This window comes from Scyliorhinus torazame, chromosome 6, assembly GCF_047496885.1.
Source record: "Scyliorhinus torazame isolate Kashiwa2021f chromosome 6, sScyTor2.1, whole genome shotgun sequence".
Lineage (NCBI taxonomy): Eukaryota > Metazoa > Chordata > Chondrichthyes > Carcharhiniformes > Scyliorhinidae > Scyliorhinus > Scyliorhinus torazame.
In genome coordinates, this window is record NC_092712.1 from 286509936 (window position 1) to 286535913 (window position 25978).

General features: G+C 48.5%; 1 protein-coding gene across 2 annotated transcripts in view; it reads right to left on the reverse strand.

The window, feature by feature from the left end:
• The window catches only part of LOC140425478 (genetic suppressor element 1-like), a 386277-nt gene that overhangs the window by 14522 nt on the left and 345777 nt on the right, over nucleotides 1–25978 (reverse strand). For both annotated transcript variants that reach the window (XM_072509792.1, XM_072509793.1), the window contains one exon: nucleotides 22038–22250. In XM_072509792.1, the coding sequence (XP_072365893.1) occupies nucleotides 22038–22250 (213 nt within the window). The remainder of the gene's footprint in view (nucleotides 1–22037; nucleotides 22251–25978) is intronic.

Consider the following 25978-nt stretch of genomic DNA (forward strand, 5'->3'; position numbering starts at 1 on the left):
GCCTTTTCTCCTGCTTCGCATATATTGTCCAGGTCTCAATATTTTAGAGGACGCAAGCTTGGTGGAACAGTTTGCTGTTCTCAGTCAGGCTGATATTGTTCTACACTCTTAAACAGCTTGGACATAACAGCTACAGCTTTTGCAAAGTGCATGTTGATTTTTGCTTCAAGTGACAGATTGCTGGTGATTGTGCAGCATAGATATGTGAAGGTAACAACCACGTCCTGCATCACATTGTCAATGCTATTAGATGGTAATGTGGTAACATCTTGGACCATGACATTTGTCTTCCTGACGTGATGGTCAAACCAGACTCTTTACAGGTTTATCGCTGTAGGTGTTCCTCAGTATGGAATGTTAGTGCATCATCATCAGCATAGAGCGACTCTCTGATGAGGATTTGCAATATCTTTATCTTGGATCGCAGGTGAACAAGGTTGAATAGCTTTGGTATTAGTAGAGAAATGGTGCTGGGAAAACTGATGGGGTTGAAGGCGGATAAATCCCCAGGGCCTGAGAATCTGCATCCCAGAGTGCTTAAGGAAGTGACTCTGGAAATAGTGGATGCATTGGTGGTCATCTTCCGGGGTTCTATAGACCCTGGAACTGTCCCTGCAGATTGGAGGGTAGCTCACGTCAATCCGATATTCAAAAAGGGAGGTAGAGTGAAAGCAGGGAATTATAGACCAAAAGGCCTAACATCAGTAGTGGGGAAAATGCTTGAATCACTTATCAAGGACTTTGTAGCTGAACATTTAGAAAGCAGTGGCAGGATCAGTCAGAGATAGCATGGATTTATGAAGGGAAAATCATGCTTGACAAATCTGCTGGAATTCTTTGAAGAGGTAACCGGTACAGTGGCAAGGGGGAGCCAGTCAATGTGGTATATTTGTCTTTCAGAAGGCGTTTGACAAAGTCGCGCATAAGAGATTATTGTGCAAAATGAAAGCGCATGGGATTGGGGGAAATGTATTGAGGTGGATAGAAAATTGGTTGGCAACGAGGAAACAAACAGTAGGGATTAATGGGTCCTTTTCAAATTGGCAGGCAATAACCAGTGGGGTACCACAGGGATCGGTGCTGGGACCCCAGCTATTCACAATATATATCAATGATTTGGATGAGGGAACAAAATGTAACATTTCAAAGTTTGCAGATGATACCAAATTAGGTGTGAGGGTGAATTGTGACGAGGATGAAGGGATCCTACAGCAAGATCTGGACAGGTTGGGCGAGTGGGCAAATCAATGGCAGATGCAGTATCATTTGGATAAGTGTGAGGTTATTCATTTTGGAAGCAAAAACAGGAAGGCAGGAAGATTACTACCTTAATGGCTGTAAATTGGGAGAGGGGAGTGTGCAGCAGGTCCTGGGTGTCCTTGTGCACCATTCGCTGAAGGTAAGCATGCAGGTGCAGCAGGCGGTAAAGAAGGCTAATGGTATGTTGGCCTTCATTGCGAGAGGTTTCGTGTATAGAAGCAGGGATGTGTTGCTACAATTGTACAGGGCCTTGGTGAGGCCACATTTGGAGTATTGCGTGCTGTTTTGGTCTCCTTCTCTGAGGAAGGATGTTCTTGCTCTCAAGGGAGTGCAGCGAAGGTTCACCAGACTGATTCCAGGGATGGCGGGATTATCATATGAGGAGAGATTGACTAGGTTGGGATTGTTCTCGCTGGAGTTCAGAAGAATGAGAAGGGATCTCATAGGGACTTATAAAATTCTAACAGGACTAGACAGGGTAGATGCAGGGAAGATGTTACCAATGATGGGTGTGTCCAGAACCAGGGGTCACAGCCTGAGGATTCAGGGTAAACCATTTCGGACAGAGATAAGGAGACATTTATTCACACAAAGACTGATGAGCCTGTGGAATTCATTACCACAGGATGTAGTTGATGCTAAAACTTTGAATATATTCAAGAGGCAACTGGATATAGCCCTTGGGGAGAATGGGATCAAAGGCTATGGGGAGAAAGCAGGATTAGGCTATTGAGTTGGATGATCCGCCATGACCGTGATGAAAGGGGCAGCACGGTAGCCTTGTGGATAGCACAATTGCTTCACAGCTCCAGGGTCCCAGGTTCGATTCCAGCTTGGGTCACTGTCTGTGCGGAGTCTGCACATCCTCCCCGTGTGTGCGTGGGTTTCCTCCGGGTGCTCCGGTTTCCTCCCACAGTCCAAAGATGTGCGGGTTAGGTGGATTGGCCATGATAAATTGCCCTTATTGTCCAAAATTGCCCTTAGTGTTGGATGGGGTTACTGGGTTATGGGGATAGGGTGGCGGTGTTGACCTTGGGTAGGGTGCTCTTGCCAAGAGCTGGTGCAGACTCGATGGGCTGAATGGCCTCCTTCTGCACTGTAAATTCTATGATAATCTATGAATGGTGGAGCAGGCTCGAAGGGCCAAAAGGCCTCCTTCTGCTCCTGCTTCTATGTATCTACGTAAGTAGGCACCCTCTTTGTAGATGACATGAAGGCATATGACAGCAGGAAAGAAAGGAATATACCAGGGTGTCAGTGCCAGAACACAACTCTGTTTGACCTCACTGCGGATCTCAAAGATTTCCGCTGTTGCACTGTCACAGCTGACCTTATCCGTCATGTTGACATGGAAAGAGGCGATCACGGTTGAGCAGCTTCAGCAGGCAGCCAGTTTTCTCCAGCTGCTTTAATAGACCCCTTCTGCTCACATGGTTGAACACCTTGATGAGACTGATGAAGACAATATATAGTGGGTTCCTTTATTCACTGCATTTCTCTTGCAGCTGCTGGACTGAGAAGATCATGTCAACTGTTGATCTTCCAGTTTTGAAACCACACTGGGATTTGGGAATGATGCATTCTGCCAGGATCTGCAATCTGACAAGGGCAACACAAGAAAGTGCTCAGCAGGGCGATGCCTTGATAGTTTTTGTAATCACTGCAGTTACATTTGTTCTTGCACATGGTCACAATCTTTGCATCCCACATATTCTGAGGCACTGCTCCCTCCCTCCCTCCAACAGAGGCAGTGAGGTTTGCGCAGATGCTGCTGGAATGCCAGACTCCTCTGCATGATGAGTTCAGGTGGTGTAGCATCTGTACTCGGAGCTTTGCCTATGGCAAGCGAGGCAATAGCTTTGCTCAACTCCGACACGTTGAGTTTATGACAGGCAGGCTTTCTATCGTGTCTAGAGCAGTGATAGGCAACCTAGGCTAGTGAATGGACCACATGAATTGGCCCTCCTTCATCTCAGTGGGATTGAAATTGGCATGTTCACTAACCATGACCCTGTGAATAAGATTGAATACAACTGATGCATGCCAAATATTTCAGAACGAGTTATAGAAACTGCTTAATCATTCATATATAAATAGAACTGTCACCGAGTTCAAATGGTAAAAACAAAAGAAATATTCATGCTTTAATTTGATACAAATGGAGCGCACGGCTCTCACCGCCAAGGTACACACCTCACATCACATGCCTTTGCTTTATATGCGCATCACTTCAGCTGTACCGGTCGGAAGAAATACGGAAGAAAAATGTTTTTTCTTTCAGTGATGTGCTCTCGGAGAACCTGTGTTCTGTGGGGAAAGGTTCTCCATGTTCAGCCTGCCGAGTTCCATGTCAGTCACAGCTGTCTTGCATACATCATCGGCCAGCTGCAAGTTTTCTCTTAGTCCTGTGCGCATGGTCCTCATGATCCTGCTTGCCAATGGAAGAGTTGACATCTCTTGGTTTGTGTTTCATTTGTTCGCCTGGTGCGAAGGATTCCATCCAGCAAGGGCTCTAAGCTCCACCAGAAGCCAGCGGAATGTGGCAACTCTGCACGTGGGCAAGAGTCAGCAGAATGTCTCGTGGGCTACACTCAGAACCCTGATGGGCCACATGAGGTCCACCAATGGTCGAGAGCTTTCTCAGCAATAGTATTCTCCCTAGAGTACAACTCAAAGTAGTGTTCCGCATGTGCCTCCAATTGTTTACTGCAGTGGGTGATGAATTGTTGATAGACCCCGTTGCCTTTTTGACGTCTTCATAATATCCCTTACATTCCCTGTGTTGAAGGACATCTGGATATTCTGACAAAATTGTAGTCAGTAATCGTTGGCGTGCCATCTGGCAGTCCATTGGAATTTATTTTGAGTGGATGTTAATGCATTCAGTTTCCTTGCACCAATCTCTCTTGTAATTAATGAAAGTGGATTACTTGGCTTCAAAGATGGGTTCCATCACAGTGACATTAGCCTTGATCCAGTCAGCATTCGTCTGCACTCATTTCCCTTATATTGAAAGAGTGTTATTGTTAGATAGTGTCCAGAATTCTGATCCATTTCATTTCTGCACTCTATGGGCAGGAATGTCCGGCTGTTCCCACCAGCGGGTCTTCTGGTCCCGCTGATGCCGAATCCCGCTGTGGGTTCCCTGGTAACGAAGGGTGAGAACAAAGGGAAAACCCATTGACAGCGCGGGACTGGAAGGTCCTGCTGCCAGCCAATGGTAGGCCACTTCCGCTGTGGCAAAACACACCCGCAGGGTGTGTACATGGGTGGGGGTGCTGAAAATGCCACCCAACGCTACGATCTCGGTCGAGACCTGTAACTTTAAAAAAAAATTATTCCCAATTATTTACTCAAAAGAATGAAGCCACAAGATTCCACAGAGTAAACAAAATAATTTTTATTATACAAGAGTCGAACAAAGTAAACACTGAATACTATCTTGGGTATCCATCTAAACTCTAAAACACAGGATCAACACAGGTAAAACATGAATTAACAGGCAAATTACAGTTGATGATAAGTTATAAATTGGACATTGAATGGGTTCTCCCAGGCAATTGGGGGCGCCTGATAGTTCTGCTCTGGGCAGGGTGGTACCCCGACACCCTCCATGCCACTTGGGCACCATGGCCCTGCCACCCTGGCACTTCCAGGGTGCCAGGTTAGCAGTGCTCGGGTTGCACCGAGGATCAGGCCCAGGCGTGCCCTGCCCTTATGAGGTGGGATACGGGGGCTCGAGGACCATCTCAGTGCTACATATGGGCGTTGGGGATGGCGGGGGGGGGGGGGGTCTAGAGGCCGCAGTGGAGAGTTCAGAGATCGGGGCACCATTTTGTTCCTGCACTGGCGAGTGGCGCTCGTTAGTGCAGGAAATGGGACGAAGTGCAGCCTTGGAGGGGAGTTCCTCACTGGGGTCCCGAAATGAAGCAGAGGCCCATTTAATAGCGGGGTCGTTCTTGACGCTGCAAGCGCCGGGAAACACCTGGCTAAACGCGGCCAACATAGGACTCTGTTTCATTTCCGTTAAATCGCATCCTCTGTCTTCCTGACAAAGAATCCCAAGCACTGGAATCATCAGCTAAGCTCTGATGGCTCTGTGTCCTTTTCATACGGTTTCAACCAGCTTCAATCTCCCCAAGAGTTTTGGTTTCCAATCTCAGTTTCAGTTTCCTTAAAAACTGGAAGAATTGGACTTCCCGGTGCGGCGATGACCAGCTGAGTCGCACGTTTCGGCAGCTCCCTGTGAAACGGACTTTTGGGCTCTTGATAGGAGCCCCAACGGCAATTTTGACGGCTAAAAACACTGTGCGGTAAACCAGAAGGGAATCCCCCCTGGATACGGATGGAAAAAGGAGGAGAGAGTGGCCAGATTGCAATGGATCCTTTAGAACAGCGGCAAGGAAGGCGAGCAAAAACCAAGATGGCGTCGGAAGGTGGCAGTTTAACATGGGGCCCTGAACAACAAGAGTTCTTGAAATGCTGTGTGGAAGAGATCAAAAAGGAAATGAAGAAAGAGCTGTTGGCCCCGATACTACAGGCGATCGAAGGGCAAAAGGAGGAACAAAAGACCCAGGAGCGGGAGCTTCGGGTCGTGAAGGCAAAGGCAGCCGAGAATGAGGACGATATACAGGGCCTGGTGGTGAAGACGGAGACGCAGGAGGCCCATCAGAAACGATGTGTGGAAAGGTTGGAGGCACTGGAAAACAACGCAAGGAGGAACAACCTGAGGATTCTTGGTCTTCCTGAAGGTGTGGAGGGAGCGGACGTCGGGGCATATGTGAGCACGATGCTGCACTCGTTAATGGGAGCGGAGGCCCCGGCGGGTCCGTTGGAGGTGGAGGGAGCATACCGAGTGATGGCGCGAGGACCGAGAGCAGGAGAAATTTCCAGAGCCATAGTGGTGAGATTCCTCCGGTTTAAGGATAGAGAAATGGTCCTTAGATGGGCGAAGAAAACTCGGAGCAGTAAATGGGAGAACGCGGTGATCCGCGTTTATGAAGACTGGAGTGCGGAGGTGGCGAGAAGGAGGGCGAGCTTTAATCGGGCCAAGGCGGTGCTTCATAAAAAGAAGATAAAATTTGGAATGCTGCAACCGGCAAGACTGTGGGTCACATATCGAGGGAGGCACCACTACTTTGAGACGGCGGATGAAGCGTGGACTTTTATTGTGGAAGAAAAACTGGGATGAGCGGGTTATTAAAAAGAACGTTCGAACAAAGTGGTGGGGCGAATGTGGGGGGCAAAGAGGGGTTTTATGTACTAATCCTGCGATGTGGTAACTTTTCTCTCTCCCACAGGTGGTGATGGGGGGAGGAGGGGAGGTGGAGGAGATGGGGCGTTGGCCATTGGGGGCGGGGCCAAGGGAGAAGCGCGGGCTTGGTTCCCGCGCTATGATAATCATGGCGGGAATAGAGAAGCAGGAAGGAGGGGGCGTCGCACGGTGCGAGCCGAGGTCACGGGGGAAGCCGAGGTCAGCCAGAGTTTGCTGACTTCTGGGAGCAACATGGGGGGAGTAATTACGCTAGCGGGGGATCTAGCGGGGGGGGGGGGGTGGGAGGGGGGAATTACTGGGTTGCTGCTGCTGGGGAGAGGGGGGAGCTGGTATGGGAGAGGATGGGCGGGGGGGCACCGCCTGGGGGAGATACAGCTGCGTGGGAACCGGGTGAGGAGCTGGAAAAAGGTGATGGCTAATCGACAAGGGGGGGGGGGGGTAGGAAGCCCCCCAACTCAGCTGATCACGTGGAACGTGAGAGGGCTGAACGGGCCGATAAAGAGGGCACGGGTACTCGCACACCTTAAGAAACTTAAGGCAGATGTGGTTATGTTACAGGAAACGCACCTGAAACTGATAGACCAGGTTAGGCTACGCAAAGGATGGGTGGGGCAGGTGTTCCATTCGGGGCTAGATGTGAAAAACAGGGGGTGGCTATATTAGTGGGGAAGCGGGTAATGTTCGAGGCAAAGACTATAGTGGCGGATAACGGGGACAGATACGTGATGGTGAGTGGCAAACTATAGGGGGAGACGGTGGTTTTGGTAAACGTATATGCCCCGAACTGGGATGATGCCAATTTTATGAGGCGGATGCTAGGACGCATTGCGGACCTAGAGATGGGAAAGCTGATAATGGGGGGAGATTTTAATACGGTGTTGGAACCAGGGCTGGATAGGTCGAAGTCCAGGACTGGAAGGAGGCCGGCAGCAGCCAAGGTACTTAAAGATTTTATGGAGCAGATGGGAGGTGTAGACCCGTGGAGATTTAGCAGACCTAGGAGTAAGGAGTTCTCGTTTTTCTCCTATGTCCATAAAGTCTACTCGCGAATAGACTTTTTTGTGCTGGGTAGGGCATTGATCCCGAAGGTAAGGGGAACGGAGTATACGGCTATAGCCATTTCGGATCACGCTCCACACTGGGTGGACTTGGAGATAGGGGAGGAAACAGGAGGGCGCCCACCCTGGAGAATGGACATGGGACTAATGGCAGATGAGGGTGTGTGTCTCAGGGTGAGGGGGTGCATTGAAAAGTACTTGGAACTCAATGATAATGGGGAGGTCCAGGTGGGAGTGGTCTGGGAGGCGTTGAAGGCGGTGGTTAGAGGGGAGCTGATATCAATAAGGGCACATAAAGGGAAGCAGGAGAGTAAGGAACGGGAGCGGTTGCTGCAAGAACTTTTGAGGGTGGACAGACAATATGCGGAAGCACCAGAGGAGGGACTGTACAGGGAAAGGCAAAGGCTACATGTAGAATTTGACTTGCTGACTACAGGCACTGCAGAGGCACAATGGAGGAAGGCACAGGGTGTACAGTACGAATATGGGGAGAAGGCGAGCAGGTTGCTGGCACACCAATTGAGGAAAAGGGGAGCAGCGAGGGAAATAGGGGGAGTGAGGGATGAGGAAGGAGAGATGGAGCGGGGAGCGGAGAGAGTGAATGGAGTGTTCAAGACATTTTATAAAAAATTATATGAAGCTCAACCCCCGGATGGGAGGGAGAGAATGATGGGCTTCTTGGATCGGCTGGAATTTCCCAAGGTGGAAGAGCAGGAAAGGGTGGGACTGGGAGCACAGATCGAGGTAGAAGAAGTGGTGAAAGGAATTAGGAGCATGCAGGCGGGAAAGGCCCCGGGACCGGATGGATTCCCAATCGAATTCTATAGAAAATATGTGGACTTGCTCGCCCCGGTACTGGCGAGGACCTTTAATGAGGCAAAAGAAAGGGGACAACTGCCCCCGACTATGTCTGAAGCAACGATATCGCTTCTCTTAAAGAAGGAAAAGGACCCGCTACAATGCGGGTCCTATAGACCTATTTCCCTCCTAAATGTAGATGCCAAGGTCCTGGCCAAGGTAATGGCAATGAGAATAGAGGAATGTGTCCCGGGGGTGGTCCACGAGGACCAAACTGGGTTTGTGAAGGGGAGACAGCTGAACACGAATATACGGAGGTTGTTAGGGGTAATGATGATGGCCCCACCAGAGGGAGAAACGGAGATAGTAGTGGCGATGGATGCCGAGAAAGCATTTGATAGAGTGGAGTGGGATTATTTGTGGGAGGTGTTGAGGAGATTTGGTTTTGGAGAGGGGTATGTTAGATGGGTGCAGCTGTTGTATAGGGCCCCAGTGGCAAGCGTGGTCACGAATGGACGGGGATCTGCATATTTTCGGCTCCATAGAGGGACAAGGCAGGGATGCCCTCTGTCCCCATTATTGTTTGCACTGGCGATTGAGCCCCTGGCGATAGCGTTGAGGTGTTCCAAGAAGTGGAGGGGAGTACTTAGGGGAGGAGAAGAGCACCGGGTATCTTTGTATGCGGACGATTTGCTACTATACGTGGCGGACCCGGCGGAGGGGATGCCAGAAATAATGCGGATACTTGGGGAGTTTGGGGATTTTTCAGGGTATAAATTGAACATGGGGAAAAGTGAGTTGTTTGTGGTGCATCCAGGGGAGCAGAGTAGAGAAATAGAGGACCTACCGTTGAGGAAGGTAACAAGGGACTTTCGTTACCTGGGGATCCAGATAGCTAAGAATTGGGGCACATTGCATCGGTTAAATTTAACGCGGTTGGTGGAACAGATGGAGGAGGATTTCAAGAGATGGGATATGGTATCCCTGTCAATGGCAGGGAGGGTGCAGGCGGTTAAGATGGTGGTCCTCCCGAGATTCCTCTTTGTGTTTCAGTGCCTCCCGGTGGTGATCACGAAGGCTTTTTTTAAAAGGATTGAAAAGAGCATCATGGGTTTTGTGTGGGCCGGGAAGACCCCGAGAGTGAGGAAGGGATTCTTACAGCGTAGCAGGGATAGGGGGGGGCTGGCACTACCGAGCCTAAGTGAGTATTATTGGGCCGCTAATATTTCAATGGTGAGTAAGTGGATGGGAGAGGAGGAGGGAGCGGCGTGGAAGAGATTAGAGAGGGCGTCCTGTAGGGGGACTAGCCTACAGGCTATGGTGACAGCCCCATTGCCGTTCTCACCGAGGAACTACACCACAAGCCCGGTGGTGGTGGCTACACTGAAGATTTGGGGACAGTGGAGACGGCATAGGGGAAAGACTGGAGCCTTGGGGGGGTCCCCGATAAGAAACAACCATAGGTTTGCCCCGGGGGGAATGGATGGGGGATATGGAATGTGGCAAAGAGCAGGAATAACGCAACTGAAAGATCTGTTTGTGGATGGGAAGTTTGCGAGTCTGGGAGCGCTGACCGAGAAATATGGGTTGCCCCAAGGGAATGCATTCAGGTATATGCAACTGAGGGCTTTTGCGAGGCAACAGGTGAGGGAATTCCCGCAGCTCCCGACACAAGAGGTGCAGGACAGAGTGATCTCAAAGACATGGGTGGGGGATGGTAAGGTGTCAGATATATATAGGGAAATGAGGGACGAAGGGGAGACTATGGTAGATGAAGTAAAAGGGAAATGGGAAGAAGAGCTGGGGGAGGAGATCGAGGAGGGGCTGTGCTCGAGAAGCCCAGCGAATCATACCCATATGTTTTGGTCATGCCCGGCACTACAGTGGTTTTGGATGGGGGTGACAAAGGTGCTTTCAAAAGTAGTAGGAGTCCGGGTCGAACCAAGCTGGGGGTTGGCTATATTTGGGGTTGCACAAGAGCCGGGAGTGCAGGAGGCGAGAGAGGCCGATGTTTTGGCCTTTGCGTCCCTAGTAGCCCGGCGCAGGATATTGCTAATGTGGAAAGAAGCCAAGCCCCCGGGGGTGGAGACCTGGATAAATGACATGGCGGGGTTTATAAAGCTAGAGCGGATTAAGTTCGTCCTAAGGGGGGGGGGGAGGAGGAACCAGAAGGACTCTCAGGGTTGTTAATATATACTGTATAGTATGTATAGGTCGTTGCTACAGATAATTATATATTGGACTGTTAAATTATATTTTTGGAGAGTGTTACTTGTGACAAGGCAGTTGCCAATTAGGGCTAGTTTTCATTTTTGTTATTTATTATTTATTCATTTTTTGTTTATAAAATAGGTCATTGTTATTTGTGTTGTTATAATATTGTGTAAAGGATGCACAATGTACTGTGTTGGTTGACCAAAAATTTTCAATAAAATATTTAATAAAAAAAAAAACTGGAAGAATTGGATTCCTTTCTCAGTTTCCTTTTCCCTTTTCAATTAGAAAGTCTAAAAAAATTCAGGCTTTGAAGCCAAGGGTTTCATTACAGTGGGAATGCAGGAGAGCGGCTATTTAATTGAGTCACGCAACGTTGGTTTTTATCTGGGTAAGCAGTGCAGCTGACGTTGATACATGGGTGGCATTTATGCTTTGAGCGAGAAAACCTCAAGGGGTGCATCCTCACCCTAGTGCACACCAGGGAATGATCGTTATGATGGTCATCACTATAGTAGTTAGTTGCACGTATTGAGAATGCAGGTCAGAGTCATATCTGGTGAAGATCAGGTCCAGCCAATCTTGGATATCTCCAGGACATCTTGTGGCATGGTTTGTTCTGGAAGAAGGCATTCATCACAAAAGGCTCATGGTAGTGGAAAAAACCAAGTACTGTTGGCTCTGTCCATTAGAATTTATCAGTCTGAGGTAGCAGGGCCATGCTATGAGTTTCCATCACTCTTCCTTTGAAATCCCCCAGTAGGTAAATCTGATATGACTTAGGAATTCTGTTGATAACTGTATCAAATCCTTTCTAGAACTGGATCTTTTGCTTCTGTCGTGGACCACAGCATTGGATCATGGATACGCCTGAGGTTAACTGGTCCTGTTTGAGTTGAGAGGCGGATGGAGACATGGTGGGTTTATCATCGAGAGTAGCAAATTCCTTACAATGAAGCTTACACCGTACTCACACGTTTCCTCTGAACCCTTCCACTGCCAGATGAGCATTTAATGGTTTTTCTTTCAGTGATGTGCTCTCGGAGAACCTGTGTTCTGTGGGGAAAGGTTCTCCATGTTCAGCCTGCCGAGTTCCATGTCAATCACAGCTGTCTTGCAAGCATTATCGGCCAGCTGCAAGTTTTCTCTTAGTCCTGTGCACATGGTCCTCATGTTCCTGCTTGCCAGTGGAAGAGTTGACATCTCTTGGTTTGTGTTTCATTTGTTCGCCTGGTGCGAAGGATTCCATCCAGCAAGGGCTCTAACTCCAAACACCTATTGAAGGAGTTGGGTCATGGCGGGTCTGCACTTTACTAGTCAGGGCTGCCCGACTTGAGGTATGTGGTGGCTGACCAGTGGGACATGATGGCCAGTTCCATCATCGGAGACAGCCCGGAGCACCCATTCTCTTTGTGAACTGAGTTGTGCTTAACTCTCATAACTGCTGCCTCCTGTGTTGTGTTAATGCTCTACTATGAGACTGCAGAGTCCTCTCCAGGGTGTGATGCTGGGGAAACTTTATAGAGATTCTGGGCTTCCCATATGTCAGGGTTGGTGCAGGCGCGATGGGCTGAATGGCCTCCTTCTGCATTCTATGAATTCAGTTTTGCAGCAAAAAAGTCTTTCTGTTCCCCAAAAATGCTTTGGCACTGACATTCTTTACTGACTCTTTCTATTTTATTCAAATTGAAGGATGAAACGTGCTAATCAAATATAATGTGTGAAATTCTAGCTACCTTTGTGCAGAGTCTGCACGTTCTCCTCGTGTCTGCGTGGGTTTCCTCCGGGTGCTCCGATTTCCTCCCACAGTCCAAAGATGTGCAGGTTAGGTGGAATGGCCAGGCTAAATTGCCCTAAGTGTCCACAAAGGTTGGGTGGGGTTACTGGGTTAGGGGATAGGGCGGAGGTGTGTGCTTAGGTGGGATGCTCTTTCCAAGGGCGGTGCAGACTCGATGGGCCGAATGGCCTCCTTCTGCACTGTAAATTCTATTCTGTGATTTGGGAGTATTGCAACTCTCTTACAATGATGCAGTTTGAAACTTCTTATGCCTGTCAAAAATGGATTAGAAATTATTCTCATTGCAATCTAGAGATCAAACATGTGGAGGACAAGCATGTTGAGGATTGAAATCTGGCCTATGTAGATTGTCACTGAGCATTTGGGCAGGTTTAGCCCAATGGGCTAAACAACTGGCTTGTCATGCAGAGCAAGGCCAGCAGCGCGGGTTCAATTCCCGTACCAGCCTCCCTGAACAGGCGCCGGAATGTGGCAACTAGATGCTTTTCACAGTAACTTCATTGAAGCCTACTTGTGACAATAAGCGATTATTGTTATTATTTCCTTGCTTCTTCTGAAACTCCAAACTGGAAGGGTGGAATCTGAGGCGTTGAGCGGGAGGGGAGGGGGTTCTCACCTGCTGGTTGCCGAGTGACCTGCATTGCTTCTTTTCTGGAAGGCCCGCTGAGCCACAAGCCACTCAAGGCAGTGGCGAGGCCAGCAGCGGGCCCTCCCCCGGAACCAGACACTGGAAGTCTCTCCGTCTGAGAGCTGGCAGCTCTTGTGCTTAGGGGAGGCTGTGGCTGTTGTGGGAAGGACAGCCACAGGGTCCCGCATCATGCAGCAATCTAGGCCACAAATATGTAATGTTGGGGTTTGTGGTTCATGGGGTGAGAGTCACAGGGACAGGGGCGCAGGGTGGTCAGGGGCAAGAGCAGGAGGGTGGTTCTCAGTACCCCTCTGATGTCGAGTCTGCCGATCAGACACTGAATGCATTTGATCGATGAACCATCCCCTCCGGAGGTGAAAAACTGGCTACACAGTTTAGGCCCACCTGATGTTGGGTTAATAGCAGTGCTGGTGGGATGAGGCCCTTAAATGGTCATTAATTGGCCACTTAAGGGCCTCATTAGGCAGTGGGGGTGGATAGGTCGACCATGGGCATTCCTGGCCAGAACCTAATTTGGGCGGAGGTGGGAAGGTAACGGGGTACATGTACTACACCATCCCACCTAATTACATGTCCTTCTCACCTCCAAACCCACCACCAGCGAGAGACAAGATTATGCCCAATAGATCTGAATCTACGCATACGAACTACTTAAATGTTGTACCTGCACTATCAATCACTCCACTTGATCAGAACTCTCATCGTTTTCTAAATAATGCTGCTGAGAAGTTGGACAGTTGTCGGTGATCTGACAAGAAATGCAATCAGAAGTAGTGGTTTTTTTTGGGATGCCAGGGACTCGGGAGTCGGAAGTAGAGTGCCCATAAAGAATGCTTAGATCCCATTAGGAACATAGGAACAGGAGTGGGCCATTCAGCCTCGCGGGCCTGCCCGCCATTTAATGAGATCATGGCTCATCAGTGGCCTAACTTTGGGATCAATAATCAGATCCCAGCAGCAATCAATGTTTGGATCCCAGCGGGAATAAATAATCAGATCCTAGCAGGAGTCAATACTTGGATACCAGCAGGTATCAACGCATGCATTGCCGTAGGAGGCAATGCTTAGATCCTGGCAGGATTCAATAATTGGATCCCAGCAGGAATCAACAATTGGATCGCAGCAGGAATCAATGCTTGGATACCAGCAGGAATCAATAATCGGATCCCAGCAGGAATCAACAATTGGATCCCAGCAGGAATCAACAATTGGATCCCAGCAGGAATCAATGCTTGGATACCAGCAGGAATAAATAATCAGATCCTAGCAGGAATCAACAATTGGATCTCAGCAGGAATCAATGCTTGGATACCAGCAGGAATAAATATGTGGATCCTAGCAAAAGTCAATACTTAGATCTCAGCAGGAATCAATACTTGGATCCCAACAGGAATCAATGCTTAGATCCCAGCAGAAGTCAGGCATCAATACTTGGATCCCAGCAGGAATCAATACTTGGATCCCAGCAGGAATCAGTACTTGGATGACAGCAGGAGTCAGTACTTGTATGACAGCAGGAGTCAGTACTTGGATGACAGCAGGAGTCAGAACTTGTATGACAGCAGGAATCAATACTTGGATCCCAGCAAGAGTCAATTCTTGGATCCGAACAGGAATCAATGCTTGGTTCTCAGCAGGAGTCAATACTTGGATCCCAGCAGGAATCAATACTTGGATCACAGCAGCAGGCAAAGCTAGAGAAATAACTACAATGAACAATGTGAAAGTTCTTTGAACTTTCACACATTCTTGGAAAACAACGCCTTAAGCACTACATACATTTTTCAGTCTCAATTTCAGAGAATCACAGAAAATACAGTGCAGAAGAGGCCCCTCAGCCCATCGAGTCTGCACCGACGCATGAAAGACACCTGACCTGCCTACCTAATCCCTTGGCCCATAGGCTTGAGTGCTGTGACGTGCCAAGTGCTCATCCAGGTACTTTTTAAAGGATGTGAGGCAACCCGCCTCCACCACCCTCCCAGACAGTGCATTCCAGACTCTCACCACCCTCTGGGTAAATGTTTTTCCTCAAGTACTCCTTAAACCTCCTGCCCCTCACCTTGAACTTGTGTCCCTTCGTAACTGACCCTTCAACAGCTGCTCCCTATCCACCTGTCCATGCTCCTCATAATGTTGTACTCTTCGATCAGGTCACTCCTCAGTCATCTCTGCTTCAGACAAAACAACCCAAGCCTATGCAACCTCTCTCCATAACTTAAATGCTCCATCCCAGGCAACATCCTGGTGAATCGCCTCTGCGCCCCCTCCAGTGTAATCACATCCTTCTTATAATGTGGTGACCAGAATTGCACACAGTACTCCAGCTGTGGCCTCACCAAGGTTCTATACAACTCCAACATGACCTCCCTGCTTTTGTAATCTATACCTCGATGAATAAAGGCAAGTGTCCCAAATGCCTTTTTCACCACCCTATTAACCTGCCCTTCTGCCTTCAGAGATCTATGGACAAACATGTCAAGGAACCTTTGTTCCTCGGAACTTCCCAGTGTCAGGCCATTCATTGAATACTTCTTTGTCAAATTACTCCTTCCAAAGTGTTTCACCTCACGCATCTCAGGGTTAATTTCCATCTGCCAATTTTCTGCCCATTTGACCATCCAGTCTATATCTTCCTGTAACCCAAGACTTTCAACCTCAATGTTAACCATCCGGCCAATCTTTGTGTCATCTGCAAACTTACTGATCCTGCCCCCCACAGTCATCTCTGTCATTCATATAAATAACAAACAATAGGGGACCCAGCACAGATCCCTGTGGTACGCCATTGGACACTGGCTTCCAGTCACTAAAGCAGCCGTCTGTCATCACACTCCGTCTCCTACAACTAAACCAATTTTGAATCCAACTTATCAAGTTACCCTGTATCCCATGTGTATTATCCTTCTTTATAAGTCTCTCAGGTGGGACCTTGTCAAAGGCTTTGTTGAAATCCATGTAAACTACATCAACTGCATTACCCTCACCTACACACCTGGTCACATGATCAACAATTTGTTAGGCATGACCTCCCTCTGACAAAGCGATGCTGACTATTCTTGATCAAACCTTGCTTCTCCAAGTGGAGATAGATTCTCTCCTTCTGAATTTTCTCTAATAGTTTCCCTATCACTGACGTGAGACTCACTGGGCTGTAGTTCCCTGGCTTATCTCTACAACCTTTCTTAAATAGTGGAACCACATTAGCTATTCTCCAGTCCTCTGGCACCTCCCACATGGCCAGAGGGGAATTAGAAATTTGCCTCAGCGCCCCTGTAATCTCCTCTCTTGCCTCCCACAGCATCCTGGGACATAATTGATCCAGATCTGGAGATTTATCCACTTTTAAGCCTGCCAACACTTCCAATATCTTGTCACTCCCTATGACAATTTGCTCAAGAACCTCACAGTCTTTCTCCAAGTTCCATATCTACCTCCGCATTCTCTTGGGTGAAGACAGATGTGAAGTATTCGTTCAACACCCTACCAATGTCCTCTGGCTCCACCCACAGATTTCCCCCTCAGTCCTTACTCTTTCCCTGGTTTCCCACTTTCCACTGATATACATATAGAATATCTTGGGACTTTCCCTACTTTTACCAGCCAGAACTTTCTCATATCCCCATTTTGCTCCCTTAATTGCTTTAGATTCATAGAGAAGTTAGGGCACAGAAGGAGGCCATTGGGCCCATCTCGTCCATGCCAGCCCGAGGACACCAAGGTGCCCTTTCTAATCCCATCTTCCTGCTCCCAGCCCATAGCCCTGTAACTTAGAGCACGTATGGCGCAGATCCAGGAACTTATTAGAAGGGTTTAGGGTCTCAGCCTCCATCACCAGCTTGGGCAGTGAATTCCAGACACCCATCACCATCTGTGTGAAAAAGATTCCCTCTACACCTTCTGGCACTTATCTTGGATCTATATCCACTGGTTCTCGAATTCTCCACCAAGGAAACAATTTTATCCTGCCCACCCTATGCATTCCCCTCATAATTTTGTTCACCTCAATTAAGTCACCCCTCAGCCTTTATTGTTCCAAGGAAAATAACCCCAACCTATCCAATCTCTCCTTGTACCCACACTTTTCTAGCCCTGGCAACATTCTTGCAAACCTCCCCTGCATTCTCTCCAGAGCAATGTGTGGGTAATGTGGCGACCAGAACAGCACACAGTATTCCAGTTGTGGCGTCCCCAGTGGTTTACACAATTCTAACATTATATCCTTACTTTTATATTCTATACCTCTGCCAAAGAAGGAGAGCAATCCATATGCTTTCGGAACAACCGTGTCTACTTGAACTGCAGCCTCTAGGGACCTTTGTTAAGCTCTATCCTGCACTTTCTGTGTTCACTAATGCTTCTGTTGATTTGCTCCCCTTGTGCTTGCTAAAAGCCTCTTTTCCTTCTCATCATATCCTGAATGTTTCTGGTCATTCATGGTTTTCTGGGCTTGTTGCTCCTTCCTATTACCTGAGAGGGAACATGTTGGGCCTGTATCCTCCCCATTTCCTTTATGAACACTCCCCATTGCTCTTCTGTAGATTTCCGCACAAGTAACTCTTCCCAGTCTAACTTGGCCAGATCCTGCCTTATTTTACTGAAATCCGCTCTCACCCAATTCTAAACCTTTTTTGCAACTTGTCTACTTCTTTGTCCATAACAAAGTTAAATTGTATCATGTTGTGGTCGCTATCACCAAAATGCTCCCCACCAACATCAACCACGTGTCCAGCTTCATTCCAGAATTAGGTCCAGCACTGCACCGTCCCTTGTTGGACACTCTACATATTCAGTTAAAATGTTCTCCTGGATACATTTTAAGAACTCCACTCCATCTAAGCCCTTAACATGATGGTTATCCCAATTAATGTTGGGAAAGTTGAAATCACCTGATATAGTATTTCATAGAATTTACAGTGCAGAAGGAGGCCATTCAGCCCATCATGTCTGCACCAGCTCTTGGAAAGAGCACCCTACCCAAGGTCAACACCTCCACCCTATCCCCATAACCCCGTAACCCCACCCAACACTAAGGGCAATTTTGAACACTAAGGGCAATTTATCATGGCCAATCCACCTAACCTGCACATCTTTGGACCGTGGGAGGAAACCGGAGCACCCGGAGGAAACCCACGCACACACGGGGAGGATGTGCAGATTTCGCACAGACAGTGACCCAAGCCGGAATCGAACCTGGGACCCTGGAGCTGTGAAGCAATTGTGCTATCCACAAGGCTACCGTGCTGCCCAATTATTTATTATTACCCAATTATTATTTTTACACACCTCTGAATTGCACACATATTTAATCCTCAATTTCCTGCTGACTATCTGGGGGTCTATAATAAATACCAAGCAATGTGGTTGTCCCTTTTTTATTCCTAAACTCTAGCTACAAAGCTTCATTTGATGCCCCTCCAAGATATCGGGGGCGAGTCTCCAAAATGGAGACCAAGTGTTTGCGCTGTCGTGAACGCCGTCACATTTCACCACGGCGCGAAACGGGCACGGGGATGACCGATTCTGTCCCCCACAGGGGGCCAGTACGGCACTGAAGTGGTTCACGGCACTCCAGCCTCCCTTCCCGGCGCCCATGCCTACCTGCGCATGCGCGGGGGACTTCTTCAGCGCGCCAGGCCCGACGCAACATAGCGTGGGGATTCAGGGGCTGGCCGCGCAACAAAGTGAGCCTGGGGGGGGCCAGCCTGCCGATTGGTAGGCCCCGATCGCCGGCCAGACACCATCGGAGGTCCCCCCCCCCCCCGCCCTGGTGAAGGAGCGTTTTCTCCGCCCCACAGGCCGCCCCCTGACCCTTCACGCAGAGTTCCCGCCGGCAGCGACCAGGGGTGAACGGCGCCGGTGGGACTCTGTCGTATCCGCGTGTCTGCTCGGCCCATCCAGGCCGGAGAATCGGTGGCCCCGCTGATTACAGCGGCCCGCAACCGGCGCCGCATCATACGCGCCGGCGCAAATGGCGCCGATTCTCCGCACCTCGGAGAATCGTGTGCCAGCGGTGGGGCGTTGTGGCGTGGTTGCGGCGATTCTTCGGCCCGGGGCTCGGAGAATCGCCCCCATCATCTCTCCATACTGCAGTAACTGACTCCTGAACTAATCGTGCAATGCCTCCTCCTCTTTTACCCCCTCATCTGTCTCAACTGAAGATTCTATATTCCAGGATGTTGAGCTGCCAATCCTGCCCCTCCCTCAATCACGTCTCCGTCATGGCTACTATATCACAATTCCATGTGTCAATCCTCGCACTTAACTCATCCGTTTTACCTGTAATACTCCTGACATTAAAGTAGAGGCCATCCAGTCTTGACTTACTCCTTTGAAACTTAGTACCCCTGTATTCCCTCTGACTTAATTGCGTTTCTGTGTTATGCTGTGTCCCTATTGTGTTAACAGTCTACATCGCCTTCCCCTGCCAAATTAGTTTAATCGCCTCCCAATAGCACTTGCAAACCTACCAGCAAGGATGTTAACCCTGCTCTGGTTCAAATGTAGATAGTCCCCGCTTGTACAGTTCCCACCTTCCCCAGAAACGGCCCCAGTGGTTCAGGAATCTAAAACCATCCATCCTGCACCAGTTCTTAAGCCACACATTCATCTGTGTTATTCTCCTATTTCTGTTCTTCCTAGCACGTGGCACTGGGAGTAATCCAGAGGTTACAATCTGAGAGGTCCTGCTTTTTAATTTACTGCCTAACTCTCTGAATTCTTGATGCAAGACCTCATCCCTCTTTCTACCCTTGTCATTGGTACCAACATGTGCCATGACCTCTCCCTCATCACCCAACCCCTTCAGGGTGCCCTGCAACTGTTCAGTGATATCCGGGCGTTGGCACCAGCGAGGCATCTCACTATCCTGGAGTCATGTTTTTAAAAAAATATATATTTTATTCAAGATTTTTGGCCAAACATAACAGTACGTAGAGTTTCTTTTAAACAACAATAAAGCAATATAAATAACAGTGGCCAGTTTTAAAGAAATAAATAAATAATATATGAACAGAAACAAAAACCAAACTAAATGGCAACTGCCTTGTCAAAAATAAATACTCTCCAAAGATACAATCCAACAGTCCAATATACATTACCTAAAACAAGTGCCTATACATATACAATAACATCCCTGAGAGTCCGTCCGATTCCTCACCCCCCCCCCCCCCCCCCCCCCCCCCCGGGTTGCTGCTGTTGTCTTCTTCTTTTCCATTCCCTCTATCTTTCTGTGAGGTACTCGACGAACGGTTGCCACCGCCTGGTGAACCCTTGAGCCGAACCCCTTAGTACGAACTTAATCCGTTCTAACTTTATAAACCCTGCCATGTCGTTTATCCAGGTCTCCACACCCGGGGGTTTGGCTTCCTTCCACATTAACAATATCCTGCGCCGGGCTACTAGGGACGCAAAGGCCAAAACATCAGCCTCTCTTGCCTCCTGCACTCCCGGCTCTTCTGCAACCCCAAATATAGCCAACCCCCAGCTTGGTTCGACCTGGACCCCCACCACCTTCGAAAGCAACTTTGCCACCCCCACCCAAAACCCCTGTAGTGCCAGGCATGACCAGAACATGTGGGTGTGATTCGCTGGGCTTCTCGAGCATCTCGCACACCTATCCACTACCCAAAAAAATTTACTGAGCCGTGCTCCAGTCATATGCGCCCTGTGTAACACCTTAAATTGTATCAGGCTTAGCCTGGCACACGAGGACGATTAGTTTACCCTGCGTAGGGCATCAGCCCACAGCCCCTCCTCAATCTCCTCCCCCAGCTCTTCTTCCCACTTCCCTTTCAGCTCATCTACCATGATCCCCCCCTCGTCCCTCATTTCCCTATATATGTCCGACACCTTACCATCCCCCACCCATGTCTCTGAGATCACTCTATCCTGCACCTCCTGCGTCGGGAGGTGCGGGAATTCCCTCACCTGTTGCCTCGCAAAAGCCCTCAGTTGCATATACCGAAATGCATTCCCTTGGGGCAACCCATATTTTTCCGTCAGCGCTCCCAGACTCGCAAACGTCCCATCTATCCTGGAGTCATGTTGACGGCCATAGTAGCACCAACCTGTTCCCCTGACTATAGAATCCCATATTACTATTGCTCTTCCTCTCTTTCCCCCCTCCTGTGCAGACAGGCTGCTTGTGGTGCCAGAAGCTTGGCTCTGTCCACACTCCCTGGAGGAACCAGCCTCCTCAGCCACCAAAATGGAATACCAATTTGTCAGCATGGGCTGGATAAAATCATGTAAATTATAATCAAAATCATGTTCCTTAACTAATGCTTTGTGCTTTATTTTTAAATATACAAAATTGGGCTTTCAACTTGTTCCAAGCTCTGACAAAGAATTGGTTCCAATGCGTCAGGCTGAAATAACTCTTGGAAAAAAAACAAAGGGAGATATTAGAAAATATTTCGACACAGACATGGAATACCATACCAGAAACATTGGGCTAAACCTTATGGAGGTGACGGGGTCTAGGTCATCAGCTGAAGAGCTGGCGAGATCCCCACGTCGTCGGAGATTTGCCACGAGTGGGCAAATGAATGGCAGACCAGGGAGAACTTGCAGACTTCCCACAGACAATGACCCAAGTCGGGAATCCAGGTCCCTGGCGCTGTGATGCACCCATGCTAACCACTGTGCTACCATGCCAATTGATGTCAGTGGGCTATGATTTCCAGTTTCTTAATGGACCGCCACCTGAAACAGGCACACACTCTGATCCCCCATCTCAGGACCGTTACCCAAGATGGCAGCTGCTGCAGCACCACTGATCTGACCCACTGCCATTTTCAAGCACCTATCACCCTCTTTAAGTCGAGTGGAATGAACTAAAACTGACCCTATTGATTTTAATGAGCAAAGGTTTCCAGAAAAATGCATATTTTAGTTTAAAAAGTAGACAATCCTGTAGATGATGCAGTTATCTCCAAAGTGATCTGCAAGTTCAGTCCAGTTGGACTCTTCATTTATCCTTACCTTCAATGTATTCTTGGTAGGCTTCGAGGACACCTGTCACTCCCTGCCATTTTGATCTCTGATCCATTTCATCCTGGCTGTCCAATTCCTCAGCCTGAGGGTTAACTTGTCTGCTCTGATCCAATCTGTCAAGCACTTGCTGTTTTGGTACATCACACAGCGCTGAACTCTGAGCCGGTGAGCTGTAAAGCATGTCACTCTGCCAACCACCCACTGAAAAGTTAATGAACAAAATGATATTTCAGTTAACAGATACATGCGTGGTGGATATCAGTTACAACGCCATTGTAGTTTGCGGACAGCATATTTGGCAAAGGATATAAAGCATTTATTCGTCATGCAGCTATTTCCTGTTGATCCCAACTCACCCACAAAGGCAAAATGTAATGTCTGAATTTAAAGTTTTCAGCTAGTTAGCAACAGGGAAACACTCTTCTGTCACCCGTTTACTGTGAGCTTCAAGCTGCTTCCTATTTCTCACCAAGTTAACTTTCACCACATCATAATATCGTCTAAAACATGCACAAATTCAGTTACTTTACCCCGTACATGGTGTCATGATATGCAGACACACACATATAATGATATACAGATAAGCAGCTAATGGACACAGAGAACAGGACATGGCCAATAAGCAGGCAGGACATTCAGGGGTGGGATCTGACTATAAAAGACACGAGGCACTCACACCCCTCCTCTTTCCACTGATGAACATCTAGAGAGTCAGTCAAGGGTGTTGTTACAATCTCACACCTCCACCACGTGGCTAAGAGCTAGTCTGGTCAGTCAGACAGAGTAACCACACTTAAGTTAGCAGAGAGTCAAACTCATAGAGAACTGTGCTTTAGTTCAATAAACCTGATTGAACTAACTTCAAGGTCTGGAGTATCTTTCTGATCTAAGCAGCGTCAAGTTGCAGCCAGTGTTAGACCAGTGTACCTAACACGACACATGGAATGTAACAAATGGATTTCTATGTTTTGCATATCAGTGTTTTCTGAAGAAAGGGTCCTATTTAAATATATTGGTGACAAAATGAATTCAAGCTGTTTTTCAGTCTGTTTGTGCGTGTTCTCAGACTTTTGGATCTCCTGCCTGATGGAAGAAGTTGGAAGAGTGAGTATGCAGGGTGGGAGGGGTCTTTGATTATGCTGCCCGCTTTCCCCAGGCAGCGGGATGTGTAGATGGAGTCAATGGATGGGAGGCAGGTTTGTGTGATGGACTGGGCTGTGTTCACGACTCTCTGAAGTTTCTTGCGGTCTTGGGCCGAGCAGTTGCCATAACAGGCTGCGATGCAGCCAGATAGGATGCTTTCTATGGTGCATCTGTAAAAGTTGGTAAGGGTTAATGTGGACATGCCGAATTTGCTCAGTTTCCTGAAGAAGTATAGGCGCTGTTGTGCTTTCTTGGTGGTAGTGTCAATGTGGGTGGACCAGGACAGATCTTTTGAGATGTGTACCCCATAGAATTGAAACTGCTAACCATCTCCAACTTGGCCCTGTTGATGCTGGCAGCGTGTGTACAGAACTTTGCTTCCTGAAGTCAATGACCAGCTCTTTAGTTTTGCTGGCATTGAGGGATAGATTGTGGTCGCCGCACTAGGTTCTCTATCTCCCTCCTGTATTCTGACTCGTCGTTATTCGAAATCCGGCCCACTATGGTCGTATTGTCAGCAAACTTGTAGATGGAGTTGGAACCAAATTTTGCCATGCAGTCGTGTGTGTACAGGGAGTATAGTAGGGGGCTAAGTTCGCAGCCTTGTGGGGTCCTGGTATTGAGGACTATTGTGCAGGAGGTGTTTTTGTTTATTCTTACTGATTGTGGTCTGTGGGTCAGAAAGTCGAGGATCCAGTTGCAGAGTGGGGAGCCAAGTCCTAGGTTTTGGAGCTTTGATATGAGCTTGGCTGGGATTATGTTGTTGAAGGCGGAGGCGGAGCTTCTCCGATTGTTTTCGGTGCAAATCCGTGGGTGTTTCACACGGCGCTGGTGCTAGCCCCTCACCAGTACCGGAATCTGTGAGGGGTTTGCGCCAATCTTCCTGTCGTGAAACTCCCGCGGATGCTCCGTTTGCGCCGGCATTTAGGCTCAGGAACGCAGAATACAGCCCCATGTAATTTTCTGAGTGGGGAGCCCCTATCGTCTCTATTTTAAAACCAATCCGCTCAATCAGCATTAGTGGGGACTACAAGCTTACGATTAATCAAGGAGCCCAGATTTGCCGGATAAAAGACCTTTATGCGAAGTTGGCGGGGGGTCACACATACATGAAACTTGACTTAAGTCACTCTTATCTAAAATTGGAACTGGACAAGGATTCCCGGAAGTTCGTGACCATTAATAAGCATAAACGAAGGCTTTTTCATAACACCAGGTTACCTTTTGGTATCTCTTCCATCTGCGCAATATTTCAAAGCACCATGAAAAATCTACTTCAATGCATCCCAAGGTTGTGGTCGACCTAGATGAGGTTTCAGCGACAGGAACCTCACACGAAGCGCACCTATCCAGCTTAGAAGAAGTTCTAAGAAGATTCAGAGACGCTTGTTGAGTCGTTCAGGTTGAAGTGAGAGAAATGTACATTCTAGGCCAGCGGGGACATATACTTAGGATTCAAAGTGGACCCTAAAGGCCTGCATGCTCTTGAGGACAAGGTGAGGGCCATAAAGGAAGTCCCAGTGCCAAAGAATGTCACAGAGTTAAAATCATTTTTAGGATGACTAACGACTCTGGTCCGTTCATCCCCAATTGCACAATAACGTTGGCGCCACTACACCTCCTTTTAAAGAAGCACAAGCACTGGCATTGGAAAGAACCACAGGAACAGGCCTTTCACTACGTTAAATATGCCCTACAGTCGTCCAGCTTCTTGGTTCATCTAAGCAAACAAATCATCTTGACCTGCGATGCTTCACCTTATTGTATAGGTGTGGTCCTGTCCCATGGGATGGAGGATGGCTCAGAGAGGCCCATGGCCTTTGTCTCCCGAACTCTCACCGACATAGAACGGAAGTATGCACAGGCTAAAAAGGAAGGTTTTGCTGTAATTTACGGTATCAAGAAATTCCACCACGTGTATGGCTGCCGTTCACCATGGTAACAGCCTACAAGCCACTGCTGGGACTCCTCCGTGAGGACAAACCAATTCCTCCGATCACTTCCGCCAGGGTATAACAGTGGGCTTTGTCGTTGGTGGCCTGTAACTATATTTACCAGCAGCTGCCAGGAATACAGATCTCAAACACCAAGGCCGAGTCAGCTTCCGCTTCCCCAAAATCTGGCATCAACACCTGTCCCACTGGAGACTGCCCTGGTGTTAAACGTTCTCAACACCCTGCCAGTCTCGAACGGCCACCTGAAGAACTAAACTCAACGCGATCCAGTACTTTCAAAGGTGAAGCGAATGGCCTGACCGGATGGCACCATGACCAGTCATGTCAGCTTAGGCCCCACCTCATCAGAAAAGATGAACTCAGTTGTGAGGCCGGAGTTTTACCCTGGGGTTCCAGGGTGGTGGTACCACCCCTAGCAAGAAGAGCCATTGCTGCAGGAATTGCACAGGGCACACCCTGGCCAAACAAAGATGAAAATGTTCGCCAGGAGCTACATAAGGGGTCTATCAGTGATCAGGATATTGAGCACCGAGTACACCAATGTGATTTCTGTCAGACATAGCAAACCATGCCACCAATGGCCCATCTGCATCTATGCGGACCCCGACCATGGGAAAAATGCACGGGGTCCTGGGAGCAGGGGCCCAGGCAGTGTGGTCTCGGGAGTCGTAGAGTGAAGAGGTTGCATATTGATTTTGTAGGTGCTTTCCTGGGAAGAATGGTCCTGATACTCGTGACGTCCACTCCAAGTTGCTGGGTGTTCAGGAGATTGGGACAACAACCTCAGTAGACACCATGGACACTCTGCGACGTATCTTCATTATCCCCGGC